General features: G+C 33.9%; 1 protein-coding gene across 1 annotated transcript in view; it reads left to right on the top strand.

Moving 5' to 3' along the window:
• The window catches only part of LOC124355586 (maternal protein tudor-like), a 121980-nt gene that overhangs the window by 88873 nt on the left and 9973 nt on the right, over positions 1 to 23134 (top strand). Inside the window, 5 exon segments of the mRNA XM_046806748.1 lie at positions 8809 to 9076; positions 14482 to 14634; positions 14899 to 15063; positions 19457 to 19572; positions 21981 to 22132. Of these exon segments, the coding sequence (XP_046662704.1) occupies positions 8809 to 9076; positions 14482 to 14634; positions 14899 to 15063; positions 19457 to 19572; positions 21981 to 22132 (854 nt within the window).

The following is a 23134-nucleotide window of genomic DNA, read 5'->3' as shown; positions in this document are numbered from 1 at the left end:
CTCTTCCATATCGATTTTTTATGTTTTACTGTACCAGCTCGAGGGATGTTTTTTGTTTGTAGCCATTAGTGTGGGACAGCACTGAAGGGTGCTTGTTCAATCACTAATTTCTTTTATGGCTTTTATCCATTTTTCGGGTTTTCCAAAACTTATTTTCTCTTGTTATTTTTTTAAGCACTTTTTTTGTACCAGTTTATTTTACTATATAGTTAGCTTACTGCAACCTCTTGCAGTTTTTAATTTCTAAAATTATGTTTGTTAATACAGTTCATAATATTTTAGAAATAGTAACCAACCAAGTTTTAGAGTTAACTAAATGGATCCAAAAACGAATGGACTTTAGTTATTACAGGGACTAAGAGTTAACTCATACTTATTGCAAATGATTCCAACTTCATCGCTTCAACAGAAATCTTAAATAAATTGAACAAATTGCCCAAAATCAACTCTTAAACATTCAAGAATATTTTTTGAACAATAATTTATGTTTAAATGTAAGCAAAACATTTTATTAGTTTTGAAATTAAACAGAATAGAAATAAGTTTGAACCAAACATTTGTATTTAAAAGCATCATCTGAGCCAAATTGTCTATACAACATTTTTGGACTTATAAGTTTGTAATAATTTGAATAAAGGCTTACTGCATATTGCTTTTGGCTCATGTGTATATGGCAATAGTTTGGCTAAGATTTAATCCTTCAAAAACGAACAATTAGAACAATGTTGAAACTAAAGCATACTGATCACGTAAGAGAATACTTTAAAAGTTTAGAAATATTGACAGTATACAATCGATATACATTTGACTGTATCTCATTTTTTTTTTAATAATCCACACAAATTTAGTGTGCGCTCTGAAATACATCCCTATAATACAAGTTATAAAAGTGATTTTAACTTAAAAACCACAGACTTTCTTTTTTCAGTAAATACACAACATGTATGGGAACAAAGTTTTGGAAAATACTACCTATTACGGTTAAATACGAGGGTCGTCCACAAAGTAACCTCCGTTTTGAAATAAAAAATAAACCAGTTGAGATACAAAAAGTGTATTATATAAATGTTAAAACTACAGCTTTTCTCTACTTTTCTACATATTCACCAAACAAATTTAAGCACTTATCATATCTTTTAACAGTTTTTGAAATTCCGTCTTTAAAAGAAATCTGCCGTCTGAGAACATAGCCAATCTGTCACAGCATTTTGAAGCTCTTCATCACTCGCAAACCTCTGAGATGCAAGCCACCGCTTCATGTACGGGAAATGATAGAAATCACTGGGAGCCAGATCCGGGCTGTAGGGGGGGTGGGTCAAAAACGTCCCATTTGAACTTTTCCAAAAGTTCTGTTGTTCTTTGAGCTGTATGAAGACGGGCGTTGTCATGGACAAACACAACACCAGATGTCAGAAGACCATGACGCTTGTTTTGAATCGCTCGTCGTAGCCATTTTAAGGTTTCACAGTAAAAGGTTTCAGGAAAATGATCCGAAAGTTCCGAGATTGTGAAGCGATGGTTCTTGCGAATTTTCTCATCCACTTTGTTCACCAAGTCATCACTGACGAGAGATGGCCTACCACTCCGGTCTTCATCGTGAACGTTCGTTCTTCCATTAAAAAAAAAAACGAACCCATTGACGGACTACACCTTTCCTCATAATGTTGGGCCATACACCGCACTCAATTCACGATGAATTTCAGCTGCTGTGTAACTTTTCGACCACAGAAATCTTATTACACCACGTACTTCACACTTGGCGGGATTTTCTATCATGGCGCTCATGTTTTTACGTTGTAACAAAAGAAAGTGCGATCGCACGATGCTCTCCCTTGCACAGCTAGAAGCGTACTGAACGGTTGCGCACACCGATGTGAGAATGGCGGCGCTACCCCCACTACTTATCGCGCCACGCCCAAACGGCGGTTACTTTATGGACGACCCTCGTATTAACCGGATCAAAACAAAATTTAAAGGCATTGAAGTCTTTTCTATTAAAGTAACCCTTTTACTCCCTTCATGAGTTTTTAAGTAGTTCTAAGTTGCCTATAGTTATTAAGATCATTAACATGTAATTGTTTGTATTTAATGTATGACACTACTTCTGTGCATGATTTATGCTGAGTAGACATTTTGACTTGACTTGTTTTAACTATGTAATTACCTGCGAATTTTAAAACATTTCCCTCTACAAAGCTAAACTGACTGTAGTTTCTGAAATTTGTACCTGAAATGTTAACTGTAAAATGCTAATCCTAGCATAATTACTTCGTGTTTACTGAATCAAATACTAGTAATAACTTCTAAAAGGAATTTAATCTCTCTTTTTTTACTTGTTTTAACCCACGTACATTAACAAACTTTGTTATTACATCATTTTTTAAGTGTGGTTTTTGTGAAAAATGTATAGATTATGTACCATTTATTGTATATACATTTGTGTCTATTTAAAAGTTTTAAAATTCTTTAATGCTTATTTATTTGTGAATGAATTTACAGTTTTAATTATTATGAATGTTGTATAATTGAAAAGAATGCTCTTCAATAAATTATGGAATTGGATTTTAAATTTAAATGTCCTTCAATGGTTTGTATTTGAACACTGCAATAACATCACTGTTCTATGCTAATGTCATTTGTCATGATCATTTTTTTTTTGAAACCTTAAAATGGTAATGTGTTGGTGGTAGTCAGACTTGGTCTTTTTATTTGGTAAATAAAATAAAAAACAGTTGTTAAAAGTATTCTAGTGTGTACCTTATTTTTAAATGGAATTCAGTATTGAAACCGCTTATCTACAACGGTATGAGATACTTCATAACATTCTGGAGGTAAATTTTGAATTATTCTGTATGTTATAATTTTGCAAACTATTAAATTCTGTAAACTTTTATTTAACAAAATATTGTATTGTTTAAAGTTATCTATTATTTTTGGATATTATAGCCATGCACTCAATAATTAGTAATAAAAACCAGTACTAATTGTTTTTGTCATTGACTTCCCTTGAACCTGGACCTAAACTCAGAAACATATACTTGTGAATTTACAGCAAATTATGTTTATGTATTTCATAACATGTCTGATGTTAGTCAGTCACTAAATAAGAGTGAGCAGACTGCTCTGTGAGCCACTTAAATAAATATAATATTGGGCATTAAAAAATCAATTAAGTATGACAAAAATGTTTTACTCTATTTGTATGAACACGCTCACTGACTTCTGATTTATAAGTTGCAAAAGTTAGTAAAATTATTTTTATAGACAGATAACAATTTCCATACAATATCCAATTCCATAATCCCATTAAAAAAACATTTTCACTTTTCTGATAAATTTAACGAAAGACTGAATAATGAACTTTTCTTCTTTCATTTTTGATATTTCAAACTGTGAATGGTTTCAAGATGGATTCAGGCAAATTATGGAGGTTAAGTGATTCTTTTTTTCAAGTTAGGTGTAGGTAGCGTATTGACTTAGAGCTTTTTCTGCTGCATTACTGAAATGGTTCTTTCGATGAGAGTTACCAGGAGAGGGTCTTTGATCAATATGTTGTGTATTGTCAATTCATTAGGTCTTGAGGTCACATCCGAGGTCTTTAAATTGATTATCCGACTACATAACGACAAAGATGCTTCGTTATTGATCAGTTATCCATGAAAGAAATACTGAAAGTATTGTAAACTACACGCACATATACAAAGTGTAAAACTTGCTGTTTGTTAACTAAGCATTGTTTTGACATGTGTGATATGGAAAACTGACTAATTCTAAGTTTTGGTGAATAACTGGAAAAATATGCATTTTATCGAGAAACCTGTTGAGAGGAAAATTATAGCTTATAAAACAACAAAAACATTGTGTATTTGATATATGCAGACCCAATACAAACAGAATTATTGCTTGTTGAAATTTAATTGGCATTTTCAAACGTCAAAATTGAAAGTTTCTATGTACAAGAATAAAAGACTAAAGCATTTTTCGGGGAAAACTCATAAGACCTTGAAAAACCTTTATTTTTATAAAAGTTCCTAGCATCAAAACTAAACAAGTTATGAGGAGAGTAATGTTTGTTCCTATTTGTCTTTTTGGACAAAATAATAGTGAAAATCTCACCCTTTCTTCCATCTCATTTGAAAAAAGTTGTTGCTTTACAATTCTCTTTATTAATGTTCTTATAATATTTTCTGCGTGTTTGATCAGTTCAAAGTACTTATTTTTGAAAAAAATTGAGTTTGAAGTGAGAAAATAATTTTTGAATTTAGTGAAAAATCACCTTTTCTTAAAAATAACTTTAAATTATTAATGGTACTCAGGTTTTTCTTTTCTGAAAATCTTTTTTTGTAGGATAAAAATTGAGTAAGATAATGGCTGTTTAAAGTTTGTGTGCATTCGCACAAAGTACTTCTTTTAGCCCTTTAAGCATGAACCTTTTTTAAAAATAAGATCTGAGAAAAAATATTTAGTTGAGCTCTTAAAAAACCTACAGAATTTTTTTTAAGGACTAAATGAGTTATGGGGAAAAAAGCCCAAATCACATTTTTGTAGAAATTAAAAACTGTATATTAGTGCTTTGATGGCTATATTTTAAGCTTAGTTGTACTTATATAAAGAGTTTCCTACGAGTAACCCTATGAACTTCTCATGTGGTTTCCTCTCATCAAAATAATGAGAAAAGTTCATATAAACATATATCCGGAGAGATTTTACCTGATTTTCTGGGAAATAACTGAAATAAAGCGAAACTGATGTTTTTATGGTGCAAAGATAAGTGTTAAATTTTTCAGATTTGATGTCAAATAAATACGTCCCAGACCTGTAATACCACCCATATCTGAGATCAGACAAAATATGCAAAATTCGGTCTTGATAAACCCACTTTGTTTAGATTTGAAGTACATTAACTTCATTAAATGAGTAATAAAAATGCAAATTCTTTAACCAAGAGTTGTAGATAATTTAATTCTGAAGAGAATGATGTAAAATAGACCAATAATAAACAAACCTAATGATTTTTAGGAGTCGAAACTGTTTAATATATCAGAAATTGTCTATCAGCGTTAATGTAACGTATTTATAGATGATTGCACGCTCAAAACTAGTATTTTATGAATTTTCGAATGGGGGTACTTTTTACTCCTAATAAATCAAAATCAACCCCGGCACAGAGTCAACTTTGAAGTACAGAGTAAATAGAACCTAAATCAAAATTGTTATGCAAATCGATACTGTTAATTCAAGTTAAATAACCATTTTATAACATGTTTATTATTATTTTTTAATGATTTCTGTCATAAGGGGTGGCTGTTAAGGGCCGTAACTGATTAATAAATCATAAACTATATTAAAAGTTGTCTGTTGACATTCATTTAACTGATATAAATAATTTCAATTGATTACATGCTCCAATATACATTTTTTCGAATATAAGTGGTTTTTACCCCTAAAAAAGAGCAACCCTCAGCACAGGGTAGATTTTGAACTGGAGGGTAAGTAAACCCAAAATCCAAATCTTCATACAAATCAGTACTGTATGGGATAAATACACAGTTTACTACACTTTTTTTACTGTCATTGACTGGACTAATACGGTCTGCAGATAATTAAAGCTGAGAGTTTTTAGTTTCAAATCATATTCTTTCTTGGCTTTACTTATTTCAACTTTATCTGTTTCTTTTCCGGTTCTTCATCACAGTAGATTGGTTGGAATCAGCTATATAGGCAATTCATAGACTGAGACAGTAGGTAGAGGATGTTCAGTTTGAGATTCACAGTCAACTCCCGATTATCCGCGGAATAGGGTGGCTTGGAGGCCGCGGATAACGTGATTCGCGGATAATCCGCAAAACGTAAAGAAAGGCAAAGAAAAACTCGAAATAAGCAAAGTAGGACATTTAATGACTTATAACTAAGTTTTTATTACATTTAAAAGGCTGGAATAAGTTCAAAGTTAACATTACGTACCGGTATTGTATACCGTTACGTAAGCCTACAGTTAATACAGTATCGAGTACAAACAATTTAAAAGTTAGTAGTACTGTACTGTACATCATAGCTAACTAAAAATATACATAGACGGGAATGAAAATACAGTACTGTTCTGTAAATACCCTACTCTAAATAATAAAACTATTTTATATTACATTAACTGCAAATTAATTTGCTTTAAAAAAATCAGTAAGTTTCTTCTGTTTTGTTTTGTTATGGCACTTAACCCTAATTTGTGATCTAAGTTTACGTAATGTAAGATCGTCTGCAACTGTCCCGAAGTCTTCGCCCTCTAAATATTCAATAAGTCGTTCAACGTGTTGTAGAGCTGATTCATGTGAAACACGCGATTGAGGAGGCATCTCTTCTTCTTCATTGTTGTAAATTTCTTCCTCGACTCCCTGAGCTTTGTTAATGATGTCTTCATCACTCAGGAGTTCGTACCCGGGATCGTCAGCATCACAGTTCATCCATTCATTGATGTTTTCGTCATTAACTTGCTCACCCCCTTCGACGGTTCTTGCCAATTGTGCTAAAGCTAATGCACAATCTACATCAGATTGATCTTGAAGGGCTTCTTCTTCTACACTAATATTGCTGTTTTCTTCACTCGCCATTAGTTTCTTCCATGATTTTTGCAAGGTTGACGATTTTACTGACTTCCAAGCTGCTGCAATGTTGTAAATGCTGTCAAGAATAGAAAAATCTTTCCAGAACGATTTCAGGTCATAACCTTCATTTATTCTTCTTTCTAGTAAATGGGACCTATAATTCTTTTTTGTGGCTGCAATAACTCCTTGATCCATTGGTTGGATCAAAGGAGTTACATTTGGCGGTAAAAAAACTTTAAAACAATGTTCCCATTAACAGATTTCATCACATTTTCAGCGGGATGTGAAGGGGCGTTATCTACTAATAAAACTGCTTTCAGGGGCAAGTTTTTGGACATAAGATGGTTTTCAACTTGTGGGACAAAGTGTTTTTCAAACCATTCTTTGGTCCATCCATCCTTTTTTTTTTGAGAAAAGTACTGAACAGGGAGGTTTACAGCTCTAGAACCTTTAAAGGACCGTGGTTTTTTGGACTTACCAATAACAACTAAATCTAATTTATGCTCCCCTGAAGCATTGCCACAACAAAGAATTGTGTATCTTTCCTTACTAGATTTGTGCCCTGAAACTTGACGTTCTCTTTCAAAAGCAAGTGTACGTGTCGGCAAACATTTCCAGAACAAACCAGATTCGTCTGCATTATAAATCTGGTCTGGAGTCAGATTTTCAGCAGCAACATACTCCTCAAACTCTGCTTTAAATAGTTCAGCAGCTTCAGTGTCACTGCTGAGTTTGTCACCTTGCAGTGAAATTTCCCTGATGCCATGGCGTTGCTTAAACCTAGTTAACCAACCAAAAGAAGCATTAAACATACCTTCGAGGCCAAGCAGTTTGTGAAAATGTTCAGCTTTTGCTGCTAGGATCGGACCTGAGATTGGCGTACCTTCACTCCTTAACTGAGCAATCCACTCAAGTAGTGCAGCGTCTAGGTGTTCATAGGTAGAAAGCTTCATTGCCTTTCTCTTTTTCATTGCAGACGACGTTTCAGCACTAGCAACAAACGACAATAACTTATCTTTTTGTTTAAAGATGTCACGTACGGTCGTTTCTCCAATGCCATATTCTGCACACAGGTGTTTTTTCAAAACACCGTTTTGTAGTTTTTTTTATTATTTCAAGTTTTTGGTTGATTGTTAAAACAACTCTCTTTCGTTTTTCTGACATAGCGAATTAATATAGGCTTACAGTATTCTGATAAAACAAAGTAAAGGCACACCTAGATAAACAGTCAATAACACACAAGAAAAGACAGTCAATAAGAAATGGCAGAATAGTCAATAACACACGAAAGACACTTCAAAAAGAAACAGCAGAACAGTTGACACACGGAAGGCCAGTCACTAAGAAAAGGTTGAACAGTCAATACACTAACTAATCAACAAAAATACAGATGTTTAGAATAACGCAACAAATGTAAAGTAAACAGTGTAGTGTAGACAATAGGCAGTGACAGACTGATGAGTCATGGCAGATGAGTGACAGTAATGGCTGATGCGCGACAACAGTGCGCAGTGACACAAGGGAGTGGAGGTGGCAGTGGTGGAAATGCTTAGGAAGTGAGACGGGAGGCAAATAAGTGGAGGGGAGCAGACTGAGCTGGGTGCCTGCCCGCCTGCCAGACGAGTAACACCGCCACTCTCACTGCTACACATCACGCGTCGCCAACACAACTTACGTCTTCAAATAACTGTCTATACAGTACATTATGTAGTTAATATTCCACCATATTACTTATTACTTAGTTATTAATTCATTTATCACTAATATGCATACAGTAAGTACAGTACATAGGCTATCGTTCGCGGATCGCGGATAATGCGCAAAGCGGATAACCCGCCCGCGGATAATCGGGAGTTGACTGTATGTATAAGTGAGCAGCTCTGATTTGTATCTTCTCGAGAGCTTACTTTTTTTTAAGATTTGTAATTGTATTCTGCTGGTGATTTATCATTTTGGTATATTCATCGATAAGTTGTACTCATTTGCTATTGTGTTATTCAAAAATATTCAGTGTCTAAACGAAGTTTCTTTTATATTTCAAATTGAATTTTGTATTTCAGAGATATTCCGTAATAGGATCTCTATTTTACCAAGATTTTTATTGATTAAGCGATATTTTTTATTCTTAAAAATAGCATCATCCCTGAGTGTAATAACTAATTCTTGTGAATGAATCAACTTGTAAACCTCCACTGTGTGTCTGTCACAGTTAGGACAAATGAACCTGCTGCCACTGCAGTATGTGGCCGGCACATCCTTCACCACCCAGATGACTTGGTACCTCAGTCCTGCGGAATTCTACCTGCAGCCGATGGATACCAACCCTGAATTCCGTGCAATGATGCAGCAGATGCAATCACTCGTGAGAACTGGGACCAGCCAGCCGAGCGGCCAACTAAAAAAGGGTGACTATGTCATTGCTCGCTTCAAGAGCGACAAGGTTCTCTACAGAGCACTCGTCAAGGAAGCCGGTTATGGTGAGTGTCAAAATGTCTTACCAACAGGTTTTTTGGAACATTTGCAGTGATAAACAATTTAGTAACACTACGTTTTGTGCAATCTGCTCTTCTTCCTCAGGTGTATAACAAAGCGTATACACATGAGTCGTGAATCACAAATCAAATCAAATAATTAATTACCATTGATCAACATTAAATAAGCATAGTCACAATTAGCACAAAACATGTTTTGTGACTATACTTCATTCCATGTACATGATTTGTAATACTTGCACTTAATAAAACAAACACTATTTTAATGTATTCTGAATTAAAGAATACATGTCTGCATGTAACAACCAACCACTGACAACTAATGGGTGACCAATAGTAAATATTGACTGTCCAGAAATATAGTAAAACTGATAGTTTCACTTCATTGAGGTTTTTTGGAAAGAAGTTAGTTATATTTATATTATTTGTTTCTGTACTCATCATGTTGCAGATTTTCTTATTTCCTTTTGGATATTTTAATACTACTGGTTACAATAATCTACTCTTTCATAAGAAAATATAAACAACTGCAATATTCCTGGACTTCACTAAGGCTTTTGATTGTTTGAGTCATGACTTGCTTCTCAAAAAACTAGAAGACCAAGGGATCAGAGGAACTTCAGCAGATTGGTTCAGGAGTTACTTAACAGGCAGAACTCAGGCAGTCGAAATAAAAACTTCAAATAATGGAGTAACAAAAAGAACTGTCTCCAAAGCATTGCCAGTTGACAGAGGCATCCCACAAGGATCAGTACTGGGCCCTATTCTCTATATCATCTTTGTCAGTGATTTCCATGAATATATCACAAACTACTGCTCTATGCTAATGTACGCTGATGATACAGTCCTCCTACTAAAAAATACACACCCATCACAATTGGAAATAGAGTCCTATATAGCAATAAATCTGGCAATAGAGTATTGTCAAGCAAATGACCTAGTACTAAACAATACCAAGACCCAGCAACTGGTATTAGGAAGAAGAAAAGATGAGGTACTGGAACTGCCGGAGGCCGAAAGGGTGGATAGTGTGAATTACCTTGGAGTAGTCATAGATGAAACTCTCTCCTGGAACGACCAGGTTGACCAATTATGTGGAAAACTTAGCTCAGCATTATATGTACTAAAAAGACTAAAACAAATTGCCAGTGCGGAAGTTGTAAGATGTGCTTACTTTGCTCTGTTTCAAAGCCACCTCAAATACGGGATAATTGTATGGGGAAGCTCCTCCAAAATGAACATGCAAAGGGTACTCGTGCTACAGAAAAAAGCAGTCCGTATACTAACAGGATTAGGACCCCAGGAATCCTGTAGAGATGCCTTTAAACAGGAAAAATTACTGACTGCAGTAGCTCTGTACATCCTAGAAGCAGTTATTTATGCCAGTCAACAAAACCTGACAAGAGGAGCTGATGTACATTCCTACAACACAAGAGCGGTACAAAATTATACACTTCCAACCCATCGACTCACCCTGTTTGAAAAACAACCCACATATACCGGAACAAAATTTCTAAACATCCTACCACAAGAGGTCAAAAACACCACAAGACAACAGCAGCTCAGAAGAAAACTGACTACCTGGCTTCTTCACCGCCCTTACTACTCAATTGAGGAATTCCTGGACTGGAAGAGAAATGATGAATCAACACCTTTTCAACCAACCTGAATTAATACAAATTTATATTATTTGTATACCTATGTAATGACACCATTCTAATCTCAAAGATTATGAATAAAGCATATTGTCTATGTCTAAATATATAAAACTTTGAAAAGATTTCAAAATTTGTGAAGCCTTTGAAAAAAAATGTTTAAAGTCTGATTACAAATGTACCAGTTCCAGAAACTCTCAGAATCATTACATCACGCCCTAAGAAGACCAGAAATTAAATAAAACCATTAAATTTGCCTTATCATTAGTTATGAAACTTCTAGAACAGTGCAATCAGTGTAATTATTTTAAATTAGAATCAAAATAAGGGATTAGCAATGGAATCTCTGGATTACCAACATCTGTGTGGTAGAATTAGCAAAACCTATAGCTTAAGCTCAGTTCAAACTGAAGATTTGGTGATGATACTTTTACTAAGATCTAAGGTTTCCATTTCAATCTGTGTTCTAACACTGTTGACTGAAGATGTGGGCTGCATTATTTCAAGAATGTAATTTGAAACCTCTTCCTCGCTATCAAAACCTCCAAGAATCTGATTTAGGCTTAGATAAGCGTGTTGTGACCTGTCGGTGGGTCATCTGTCTGTTGCCTGCTAGTCCTTTGTCTGCAAGTCACGAGTTACATAACCTTTGTTGTGCTTTTACTTATGTAAGTGGCAATGAGTGCTTGAAGAAAGGTTCAAACTAGTTAAGCTAGTGAATGAATGATACGCAAGAAGAAGTACATAGCTGCTGAGTTCAAAATCCCGAGTAGTACGCTGTCAGCAATTCTAATAATCGGGTAATCATTGAAGCACAGACTAATGAAGGTAACATTAAGTGTAAGTGGAAGAGAGAAGCTGAATTTAATGATATTGAGGAATATATGACAAAATAATTTAAGCAATGCAGAGATAAGAACATTACTTTAGGTGGTCCTTTGTTAAAAAAGCTTTACTAAATCCCGAGGCCATGAAACTTAGAGCAAGTAACAGGTAGCTTAGAAATTTTAAAAAGAAACATAATATCTCGTTTAAGAAAGTTGGTGGTGAAAATGGAGCCATAGCTGACAATATGTGCACTGAGTGAAAGGCTTCATTACCAAACATCTTGAAAGATTGTGATGCAAACAATGTTTTCAATGCTGATGAAACGGCTTTATACTTAAGTGTCTCCAGGGTAAAACTATTGAGTTTATGCATGAAAAGGATCATGGATGCAAACATAGTAAAGAAATTATTACAATTTTGCTTGCATCAAACATGACAGGGACGAACATTTCAAAACCATTTGTTATTGGTAAATCAGAAAGTCAGATTTTTGAAAGGAGTTAAGTCTTTTCTAGTTGAATATACATCTCAAATCGGGAAAGAAAAATGTATAATTATTGTAATTGGGGACAAATGCACAGTATACAACATTGTCCCTCCCCTCAAATGGGTTCATGTCCAATTTTCCCTGCTAACACCACATCAAAATTGAAACAACTAGATCAAGGGCATAAAAAAACTTTCAAGGTATTGTACAGATCTGAAGTAGTAGGAAAGTTTTTGTCAGAGATTGATGACAGGAAGGAGTGTACTAACAACCTGTTAGAAGCCATGCGGTTGATTGATAAGTGTTGGAGGAATGTTACCAAAAAACCATAACAATTGCTTCAAACTACGTGGGTTTGGTACAATCCAAATTCCAGCCATGCGGTCAAACATTTGAATGCACTTGTTGACGAGGGTGTACTAGGATCTGAAATGCTATCTGATTGTGACATTGTAGAGTACCTAAATGATGAAGATGAGCATTGAAAATGATAAAGAGACAGCTGACATTATGCCTAAGGAAACTTGAATTATTATCAATGCCAAGGATCTTCTTAGACAAAAACCAGCAATGGGGTAGACAGTGCGTTTTCTGCCATGGTTGCACTTGAAAACGTCATTGACTCTTGTGTTGCCAACAGTTTCAAGAAAAAGAATATAGCAGACTTCTTTTAAGTTATTTAACCAAAGGTTTCGAAAGGCCTCGTCCAAAAATAAAACTATATACAGGGGTGCTGAAAAGTCCCGGGACGGTCTAATAACTTTTGAACTAATTACAATATAAGAACCAAAATTTACATCAAGCTTTTGCTCATATAAAACTATTATTTTATGTATTTTACCATGATATCCTGCTTATGGGGGACGTCCCGCTAGGGGTTGGTGAAAATTCTTAAATAGAAGCATAGGTCGAGTCGTACATCAAATTAAAGCTCTTTTAATTAGAAACACTTTGGCGAAAATCTGACGTAAAACAGTTGACGCCTTACAAAATGGCGGACACTCAAAGATTATAAAATACAGAATTTTTCAAATGCAAACATTCTGGTTGTTAGAGAAAACTGAGACACTTAATCTTTTATTTTACTTCTTTTACTTCAAATCACTTACCAAATCAGTTATAACAAATGTTCAAAGTGTTTGCCTTCAGTTTGCTGACAATATCCCAATCGATTGTAGAATGCTGATATCGCATTGTTTAAAGCTTGGACAGGAACACCCTGAGCTTCTCTTACAATACGGTTTCTCTTCAATAAATTTCTAAAGTTATACCAGTTTTTAAAAAAGGTAATACAAGGGATGTCTCCTGTTACAGGCCAGTGTCGATTCTGTCTTCTTTCTCAAAAATCTTCGAATGTATTGTCTACAACTAACTCTTAAAATATTTAGAGTTCAATAGATTAACAGATAAAGAACAACATGGGTTTTTGCCGGGCAAATCCACTATTACAGCTAGGATTGAGTTTATTGAAAACATAATCAATTCAGTCGATGCAGGAAAAAAAGTGGTAGGGATATTTCTTGACCTATCACGAGCTTTTGATAGTGTGTCCCATAAATTGTTATTAGATAAACTGAAAGAATTAGGTATAAACAAAAAAGAACTCAGTTGGTTTACCTCTTATCTCAGTAACAGAAAACAATATGTGGAAACACAATTTACAGAAAATAACTTAAGCTGTAATTATATAAGAAAAATTGCATCAAGTCATAAAACAATAAGGTATGGCCACAAGGCTCAATATTGGGCCCCCTACTTTTCATTTGTTATCTGAAAGGAATTACAAAACATGCCACTCTAAGCAAAATGTGTTTATATGCAGATGACACTAACATGATAGTGACAGGAAAATCTCCAGATGACATTGAGATTTCTGCTTATATCGACTTGGCAGCTATCAAAGTATTCTTAAATAATCATAATTTATTATTGAATTCAAGTAAATCAAACTTTATAACATTTTCCACAAAACAAAATAGACATAAAATTGAACCATTAATTATAGTAGGTCTAACTATAGATGAACATTTATCTTGGAATAATCATGTTCAGAATGTTTTAAACAAAATCTCATCTGGAATTTATGCCTTGCATCGTATGCCAAAGCTATGTGACTTAAATGCTTTGCGAAAAATGTATTATGCATTAATCCATTCACATCTAGCATATGGGATTAGTATATATGGTGCAACATCAAAACAAAATTTTGATAAAATATTAAAAACGCAAAAGAAAGCAATGTCCCAAACGTGCGCTAATAACCCCACATTAATTAATATTCTCTCTCTCTCCCCCCCCCCTCTCTCTCTCTCCACACATAGTCAGAGGTTTTTAACGGTTGATATAGTTTGATCCAGTTAAGTGATGTCATGATTAAGTTATCTGTCAAAGAAATCTGATGAATTTGCTGTTCTTTGCAGCAGTGACAGTCCAGTTTGTGGATTATGGCAATACAGAGTCGGTGGACAACAACAGCGTGTGGGCAATGGAGCCACAATTTGCCACCCTTCCAATACAAGCGTTCAGCTGTTCCTTGGCTGGTGTACAACCTGTTGGAGACTCCTGGCCTGTGGGTGAGTTTTGGTATAGTCTTCATGTGTTCTATTCTCTACATTATTTGGCAGAGTTTGATGACCGGTGCCTTTTGATTATTGCTTTTAGTGTGGAAAGAAATAGTATGAGACCATGCTTTTTAATTAGTGACTGTTCTTTCGAGAAGATGATATAATGAAGATCTGAATATACCATTGTAAACTGCTAATAATTTTGTAACAAGTGCCTGTATGGGATAACCAACTGATAATGAAATATTCTGTAAATTGTGTTCATGTGTGCAGCAAACTCAACAGAGCTGGACCTGCAGTTTGATGCGGAGACATTGGAATGCACCGTGTTACAAAGTACTGATGAAGAGTCCAAATACCTCGTGAAGCTGAGCAAGCAAGGCGAGGACCTCGCTCAGAAGATCATTGAGGCTGGTTTTGCCATCGCAAGTTCTGAAGGTAAGTCATTCCATAGGCAGGTTCACCCCTTATAGACAGAGTTGTTACACAATATGGTGAAGCTGAGCAAGCAAGGCGAGGTCATCACTCAAAAGATCATTGATGCTGGCTTTGCCATCGTAAGTCCTGAAGGTAAGTCATTCCATAGGCAGGTTCACACTTTATAGACAGAGTTGTCACCCAATATGGTGAAGCTGAGCAAGCAAGGCGAGGTCATCACTCACAAGATCATTGAGGCTGGTTTTGCCATCGCAAGTTCTAAAGGTAAGTCATTCCATAGGCAGGTTCACACTTTATAGACTGAGTTGTCACCCAATATGGTGAAGCTGAGCAAGCAAGGCGAGGTCATCACTCACAAGATCATTGAGGCTGGTTTTGCCATCGCAAGTTCTAAAGGTAAGTCATTCCATAGGCAGGTTTACACTTTATAGACTGAGTTGTCACCCAATAAGGTGAAGCTGAGCAAGCAAGGCGAGGACATCACTCAAAAGATCATTGATGCTAGCTTTGCTATAGCAAGTTTTGATATTTTAACAATTTATATAATTTAAAGAGGGTATGAGTTTTTCTGTTATTTATTATTTACTTCAAATCAGTTTAGGGCAATATTCAAAGATTGATTTTCTTTAGCAGGTTAGTAGGTCATCTAGATTTTTGTTATAGTTTAAAAGTGTAGTTTGCCATCTTCATATAAAACTGATGGACAAGAAATATTAATTCCAAATCATTAATTGCTATCATGAATTGAAGGTTTAGACTGGCAGCAATGCAGGGCCATAAATATACAGGGTGTCCAGCAACCATTCGAATAAACTTTGCCACATTGTTCAGCAGGCCAAAACTAACAAATAATGCAATATAACAGGTACCCTATTTCGCTTCGTTTAGCGTCTGTCTGTCTGTATGTGTTTTTTGGGAAAAAAATTACTACTCAAAAACCACTTAAGATACAGAATTCAAACGTAACAGTTATGTTAACCTAGTGTTGGTCCTTTTCAGTGAAAAAAATAAAACAAATATCTCATTGCATTTCAAAATGGCGGCCGTTCAAAATTTTCAAATTGTATTAGCTTTGAAACGGCTACTTTGACAACAATTCACCAGGATAACTTTTTTTAGCATATTTTATTACCAATTCAACAATTTTTGTTTCAAAAAGATTGAATAACAAATAACTGAGTTACAGCACCAAACGTAAAAACAGGTTAAATCCATGCATTGCAAGTACATACAACAATGTAGTGGATTTTTACGAGTACACTTTTTAAGGTTCTTTATTAAAATAGTGAACAATATTATAACCTAAAATTTAATATTTATTTTTTAAATTTGTTCTAAGGTAAATTTGAAAAAAGTTCTTAACCAATTGTGAATCCTGGTTTTTAAATCTTAAAAAAAATGTTAATAGGGCTATGTTATGGTTGGCTATAGGGTTTTCTTACATGGCAATTGTGTGAAACAGCGTAATTAATTCAATGTGTTTGAAACATTTTATTGAACATGATATTTTTTATTAAGAAATCAATGATTACATTACTGTAAAACTTTCATAATCGTTGCTCAAAGTGGCGTCCTTGTAAATCGTTGCAGATTCTGAAGCGTCGTAAGCACGATTCTCTCTCCCCTTCAAAAGGATTACTGTCTTGAATAACTGCAGCAGCCTCAACAACTCTAGCTACTAGATCCATTTCATTCTGTATGGGAGTGGTATACACTAATTGCTTCATGTGTCCCCACAAGTAAAAATCAATGGGTGTGAGGTCAGATGACCGTGGAGGCCAAAGGACGGGACCTCCACGTCCAATCCAACGATCTCCATACACTTCGTTCAAATGTTGTCTAGCAATCAGGGAAAAGTGGGCCGGTGTTCCATCGTGTTGGAACCACATTCTTTGTCTAGTTTCAATAGGAACATGTTCCAACAGCTCAGGTAAGATTTCCCTCAAAAAAACTTCATAAGTAGGTCCGGTTCAGTCGTTTGGTATAATGTGTGGCCCAATCAAATATCCGTCTACTATTCCAGCCCAGATATTGACAGAAAATTTGTGCTGAAACTTACGTTGCACAATTTCATGAGGGTTCTCTTCAGCCCATAAATGGCTGTTTCGGCTATTAAATATGCCATCTCGAGTAAATGACGCTTCGTCAGTAAAGAGAACATACCTTAAAAAATCGGGTTCATCAACTAATTTGTGAAGGAACCAACGAGAGCAGTCTACCCTGAGAGGAAAATCTGCAGGTTCTAAGGCTTGTACTTTCTGATGTCTGTAAGGGCACAAACGTTCTTCATTTAACACTTTCCACACAGAACTTTTGCATACATCCAAATTATGAGCAATAGCGCGAACGCTGGTGGAGGGGTTTTCTTCTACGAATAATAAAACCTCTTCTTCAAAATCAACAGTCCGTACGGATTTTACCCGTTCTACAACATTATTTTTCAAATGTCCAGTTTCCCTAAGACGAGTATGAACGGCACTGAAGACGCTATGAACTGGGTGCAGCCTATCTGGAAAGCGCTCTCTGTACAATCTGCTAGCTAATCTGGCATTGCCTCCAGCAAGTCCGTACACAAAGTGAATATCAGCATACTCTTCAAAAGTAAAACGGTTCATATCGTACAAGAAACAAAGTAATAAAAGAAATTTAAATTAACAGGAAAAACTAACAGGAATTACAAAGAAGAACAGAACATTCAAACAGTGACAATCACGTTCAAAACATAGACTTGCTCAACAATGTCTTGATAGTTTGTTTATTAGTTTTTCTTCATTTAAAACACCTGATTTGGTTGCTGATTGTTGGTCAGCTGTTTTCATGTAATATTATATACTATTGTTTTTTTAAGAGCATTGTGAATAGTTTGTTTCTTTTTTATTTGTGTGTGTGTGTAACACATTGATTACTGTAAATGGAACAAAAATGATAGTAATATTTTTTTTAGGTTATAATAATTGTTCAGTATTTTAATTAAGAACCTTAAAAAGTGTATTCGTAAAAATCCACTACATTGTTGTATGTACTTGCAATGCATGGATTTAACCTGTTTTTACGTTTGGTGCTGTAACTCAGTTATTTGTTATTCAATCTTTTTGAAACAAAAATTGTTGAATTGGTAATAAAATATGCTAAAAAAAGTTATCCTGGTGAATTGTTGTCAAAGTAGCCGTTTCAAAGCTAATACAATTTGAAAATTTTGAACGGCCGCCATTTTGAAATGCAATGAGATATTTGTTTTATTTTTTTCACTGAAAAGGACCAACACTAGGTTAACATAACTGTTACGTTTGAATTCTGTATCTTAAGTGGTTTTTGTGTAGTAATTTTTTTCCCAAAAAACACATACAGACAGACAGACGCTAATCGAAGTGAAATAGGGCACCTGTTATATTGCATTATTTGTTAGTTTTGGCCTGCTGAACAATGTGGCAAAGTTTGTTCGAATGGTTGCTGGACACCCTGTATAATATACAAACTGTGAACAACAAATTTTTTAATAGAGTAGTTTTAACTATCTACACAGATTGCAACAATAATACTTTTTAACGATCAGTAATTTGTGTACTGACTATAAACTGTTGTCCACGAATAATCCCAGCAGACTTGTTGCAACGCACGATTATAAATATATCAAATACAAACTGCTAGCAAAAAATTATTTTTAAAACTGCTCTAATAATTATTTTATCTATTTACATTTTTCATACAGAAATAATGGCAATAATACATTTTAATGATCAGTAATTTGCGTACTGCCAATCAGCTGTTGTCCATGAATAGACTTATTTCAAGATTTGGTGGATTCTAGATTCAACTTTAACACATCACTAATTGTGATTGTGAAAATTGTGACTTTACAAGTGTATTTTATTCTTTTCTGTTGATTTTTAAAATTAATTTTTAATAAAAAAACATTGATAATATTGGTATTAGAATTCGGGTATCAAGTATTCAAATTGAACCATCTTCTATTATTAAGTGAGTGGAACTTTCATTGCTTTTAGATCCACCAAATTCTGAGTGAGCAGTGCTACCTACTTCTGTGTACTTGTTCTGTGTAAGTTATGTGAAGGCAGATGACAGTTTACAGGCCCAACTTACTATCACACTATCTCTTAATAGTAAAAATTCATGAATGTCTGTGTGTGGGCACATCTATATGCAAGAGTGTGTATTACATTTGAATTGTAAAAGTTTCATTTAACAAAATTATATGGCTACAAAAATAAACATCTACATATTACACAGCATGATCCAAAACCCTGTACTTAAAAAAAAGGGTTCAATAATTTTCAATTCAAACATACATTTTTATGGTGTAAAACTTCTATCAACTTGTACTCAGTTGTTTTCAATTTTGCTCTTATTACAGATTACTTAACTGCTGTTACAGATGCAGCATTTGAGCTAGACACCACACTGCTTGTAAACCAGTTGTTGCGTGTGACGCTCTTGAGGCTGGGAGAAGACTACTCGCTCTATGTACAACCAGCTCCAGAAGATGCTGAGGTAACACCTAATACTTTACTACTGATTTGTCATTGCAGAACATCCTTGTTGTCAAGAGTTGTTGGTTATGGATGGGGAAATCTGTTTCTGGTACCTGTTTTAATTATTTTTTATTCTTTCAGTCAAAAGCATTATGTATGAAATGATATTGCAATCCAAAGGAGAGTATTTTAATAAAAAAGAATTGTTAATTAGATATGGACTATCGACTACTTTTTACAACCGACTAGTGACTAGCCGACACATTCAAACACTGTCTAGACTAGTCGTGAAAACTAATCGATTAGTTTTCTTGTCTTGACATAAAAAGAACTGTCAACTGTTGCCAATGATGATTCTAGTCATCAATCAGCTAATAGATTTAGCCGATAGATAAAAAAATCCTCTCCCTTGTTGTGAGAAATTTTAAAATATAATTTCAGATATTTATTACTTGTAAAAAAGTTTGTATATTTGCCAGCAATGTCAGTTACCCGGTCTAGTCGTAATCGATAGAAGTAGTAGGCTTATCCCAATAAATTTCAATTAAATATTGTTTTTACATTCTAATATGAAATTAAAATAATATAATTCAAAACAATAATATAGCCTAATGTAAAGGGAGTCCAAAGGAATTTTGTAATTTAACATTGACATTTTACAAAACGTGAGCATTTTCTGTAAAACACATAATTTATACTTTTTATATAATTATAAGATTAATAATCTTTGTTTAGTAACTAACTACTAATACTGAATTGAACTATTCAATTGGTTTACGGTCTACTTGTTGTGATATCTGAAGGTTTTCATTACTTCAACAAATGAAGAAGTTTACATGATTTTTTAATGGATAAATAACTAGTAGTCAGGAGACTAAATTTAGTAGTCGTCAATATTGAAAGTGTAAGCTGTAGCTACAGTACATTGAAAACGTAAAGTAACACATATTACTAACAACTAGTGGTTCAATTACGACTAGTCATACCAACTGACGAATCAAATACTTTGGGGTTAATCGAATAGATAGTAAGTCGACTTGTCGGTAGCCAACACTAGCGTTAATCTGGCTCAGTTCGAGCTGTTCAGATATACTTGGAGCAGTGTTATGAATGTGCTTTGTGTTACTCAAGCACACAATAAACTCTTACTCAAGAAACGAGCCAAAAATTTTTATTTAGAATTTTTTTTAATCATATACGGTAATTCTTAGTGTGAAAGTACAAATTGAAGTCTCTTCATCTCCTTTTTCTGTTTTTGTTGGAACAAAATCAGTATAGTCCTAATATGGACAATTTATGTTTTAGTAATAAGATATAAAAAATTGAATCCTTAAAGATATAAATGTGTAAATACTCATGAAAGAAAATTGTAGCATATTAACAGACTTATTTCCATATTTTATGAAATTATAACAAACATTTTGTTTACAGGTCTTTAAAAAAGTTATTTGTCTCATCTTTAAGTTACCTCAACTATGTCACAAAATGTTTGTTGAGTTTGTACAGATTCATTTTACTTTTTATTATATAACTGTATAAGTGGTGGTTTAAATCTCCCAAAACAGCTGGTTGATTATAGCACACACACACAGTTCAATGTTAGGCCACACTATTTGACTTTTTTAAATTACAAATTAAGCGTATTTTTTAATGTGAAGAGATATATCAAATTTTACATACATAAAACAACAATACAATTTGTAACTGTTTGTAAACAGTTAAAACCTTGGTTGACTGGTGTTTTAGTACACATCTTGTAAGTCCTAAACAATTATTAAGTTCAAATAATGGTTAAATTCATTTACATAATTCACTTTTGGTAAATAATTATTTATGTACACATTTTAAAAATATTTCCTGATTCATGGCATTTATTTTCCATGAAACCCCCCAATGTATTCATATTCTGAATCAAGAAAACAATACTAAACTGCTCTAAAAACTACCAGATGATTAAGAACAATGAAAAGGAGCAACAGATAACAAAGATATGATATCAATAATATTGATTCTTAAAAACTAAAATGATCTTGTAAATGACCCATTTTCTAAGATTAGGTTGCATGACAGAGGTGATAAGTTATTTTGATTAAAATAGATATATCCACTGCTAATGAGGTATAAAGAATTGAACCTAATAGTAGAATTTAATTTCCGAAAACCACTTTTAAAAACTTAAATACATTGTATTTTTAAAATTTAAATAGATTTTTACATATCTTTAGTCAGAATTTAAAAACAATATTGCGCTTACATGTTTCAGTGCTGTTTATCATTTTAAATTAAAATCATAAACACGGATACAAACACAGAATTGAAATATTTTAAAACCAATTGCCTGCTGAAATGCTAACGTTTGTCGTCCTCCTAAATTAATAAACGCGTGTTCTGATGCGTTCTATTAAAGACTGTGTGTACCGTTAACAGTTGCTGAGCCTGGAAGCAGAGGCAGGCCATGGTATCAAGTGTTGCTTATCTGCTGTCAGAGATGATGCTACAGATGAAGAAAGAGCACAGTTGGGCCAACTACAAGCTGCTACTGCACTTATCATACATGTAGATGCAGTACTGCCTGACGGGTGAGATTCAATATTGGGAAACTTAAAATACTACCTTTACAGCATCTATTCATATTTAAAGTACTTATACTATTTTACATTAAAAGTGGTAATTTAGGAACGATGGACTGAAATTACGGTACTAGAAGTATAGACCAGAGAATGTTTCGACTGCCAAAAGTCAATAAATCAATCCTAAAGCAATCTTTTATGTACAATGGTCCGAAACTATTCAAGAAATTACCATATGAGTTGAAAATTTGCTGTTAACAATAAGTTTTTAATAGGAAATTGAAAGAAGTTTTACTGTCAATATAGGATTGTTTCTTATTTTTTAACTAAAACTACCTGTAACAATATAGAATAAAGAATAAATCAATAAAACTAATAAAAATCATGTAAATAAACTAGTGTTAAATTTTAAGTTTTTTATGTAATTGATTAATTTGATTACTATTATTTAATTTGAATTATTTTTGTGTATAAAGTTTATTTTAATTTCATTTAAAATGCTAACCAAGTTTTATTTTTTTGTTCATGTAGTTCATTTCAACAGAGAAACTTATTTTATGATATAAAAGGAAAAGTTGTTACGAGTAAATAAATAAAAGTATTTTAGAGTAAGTTGTACTTCAAGAAGAGTTTAGTTCGGTTTTAAGTTTAAGTTGGTGGTGTTTTGGATCGGCAGTAGTGATATCAGCCTTCTCAGCTGTGCCTGGTGTGGACGTCACTCACAGAGAGCAGCCCGGCTGGGCAAAGATAAGATACTTGTAATTTAGGTACTCTCACTAACCTTGCAATTTGTAAAAGTGGTCAGTCTTTCCAAAGATTCTATGTTGATAATAACTGTACATATTTCTGTTGGAATAAATTCAATTCTTCTTCATTTTCACTAGATCTGTTTGTAGAGATGTAAATATTTGCATATATTAGGCAATTTTATTTTTCAATATATTATTACATATATGTTCTATCCTTGTCTGGTTTGACTTTTGAGAATCACTGTGCAAAATAAATACAGAC

Source organism: Homalodisca vitripennis, chromosome 2, assembly GCF_021130785.1.
Source record: "Homalodisca vitripennis isolate AUS2020 chromosome 2, UT_GWSS_2.1, whole genome shotgun sequence".
NCBI lineage: Eukaryota > Metazoa > Arthropoda > Insecta > Hemiptera > Cicadellidae > Homalodisca > Homalodisca vitripennis.
This window is presented reverse-complemented; position numbering and strand designations above follow the sequence as displayed.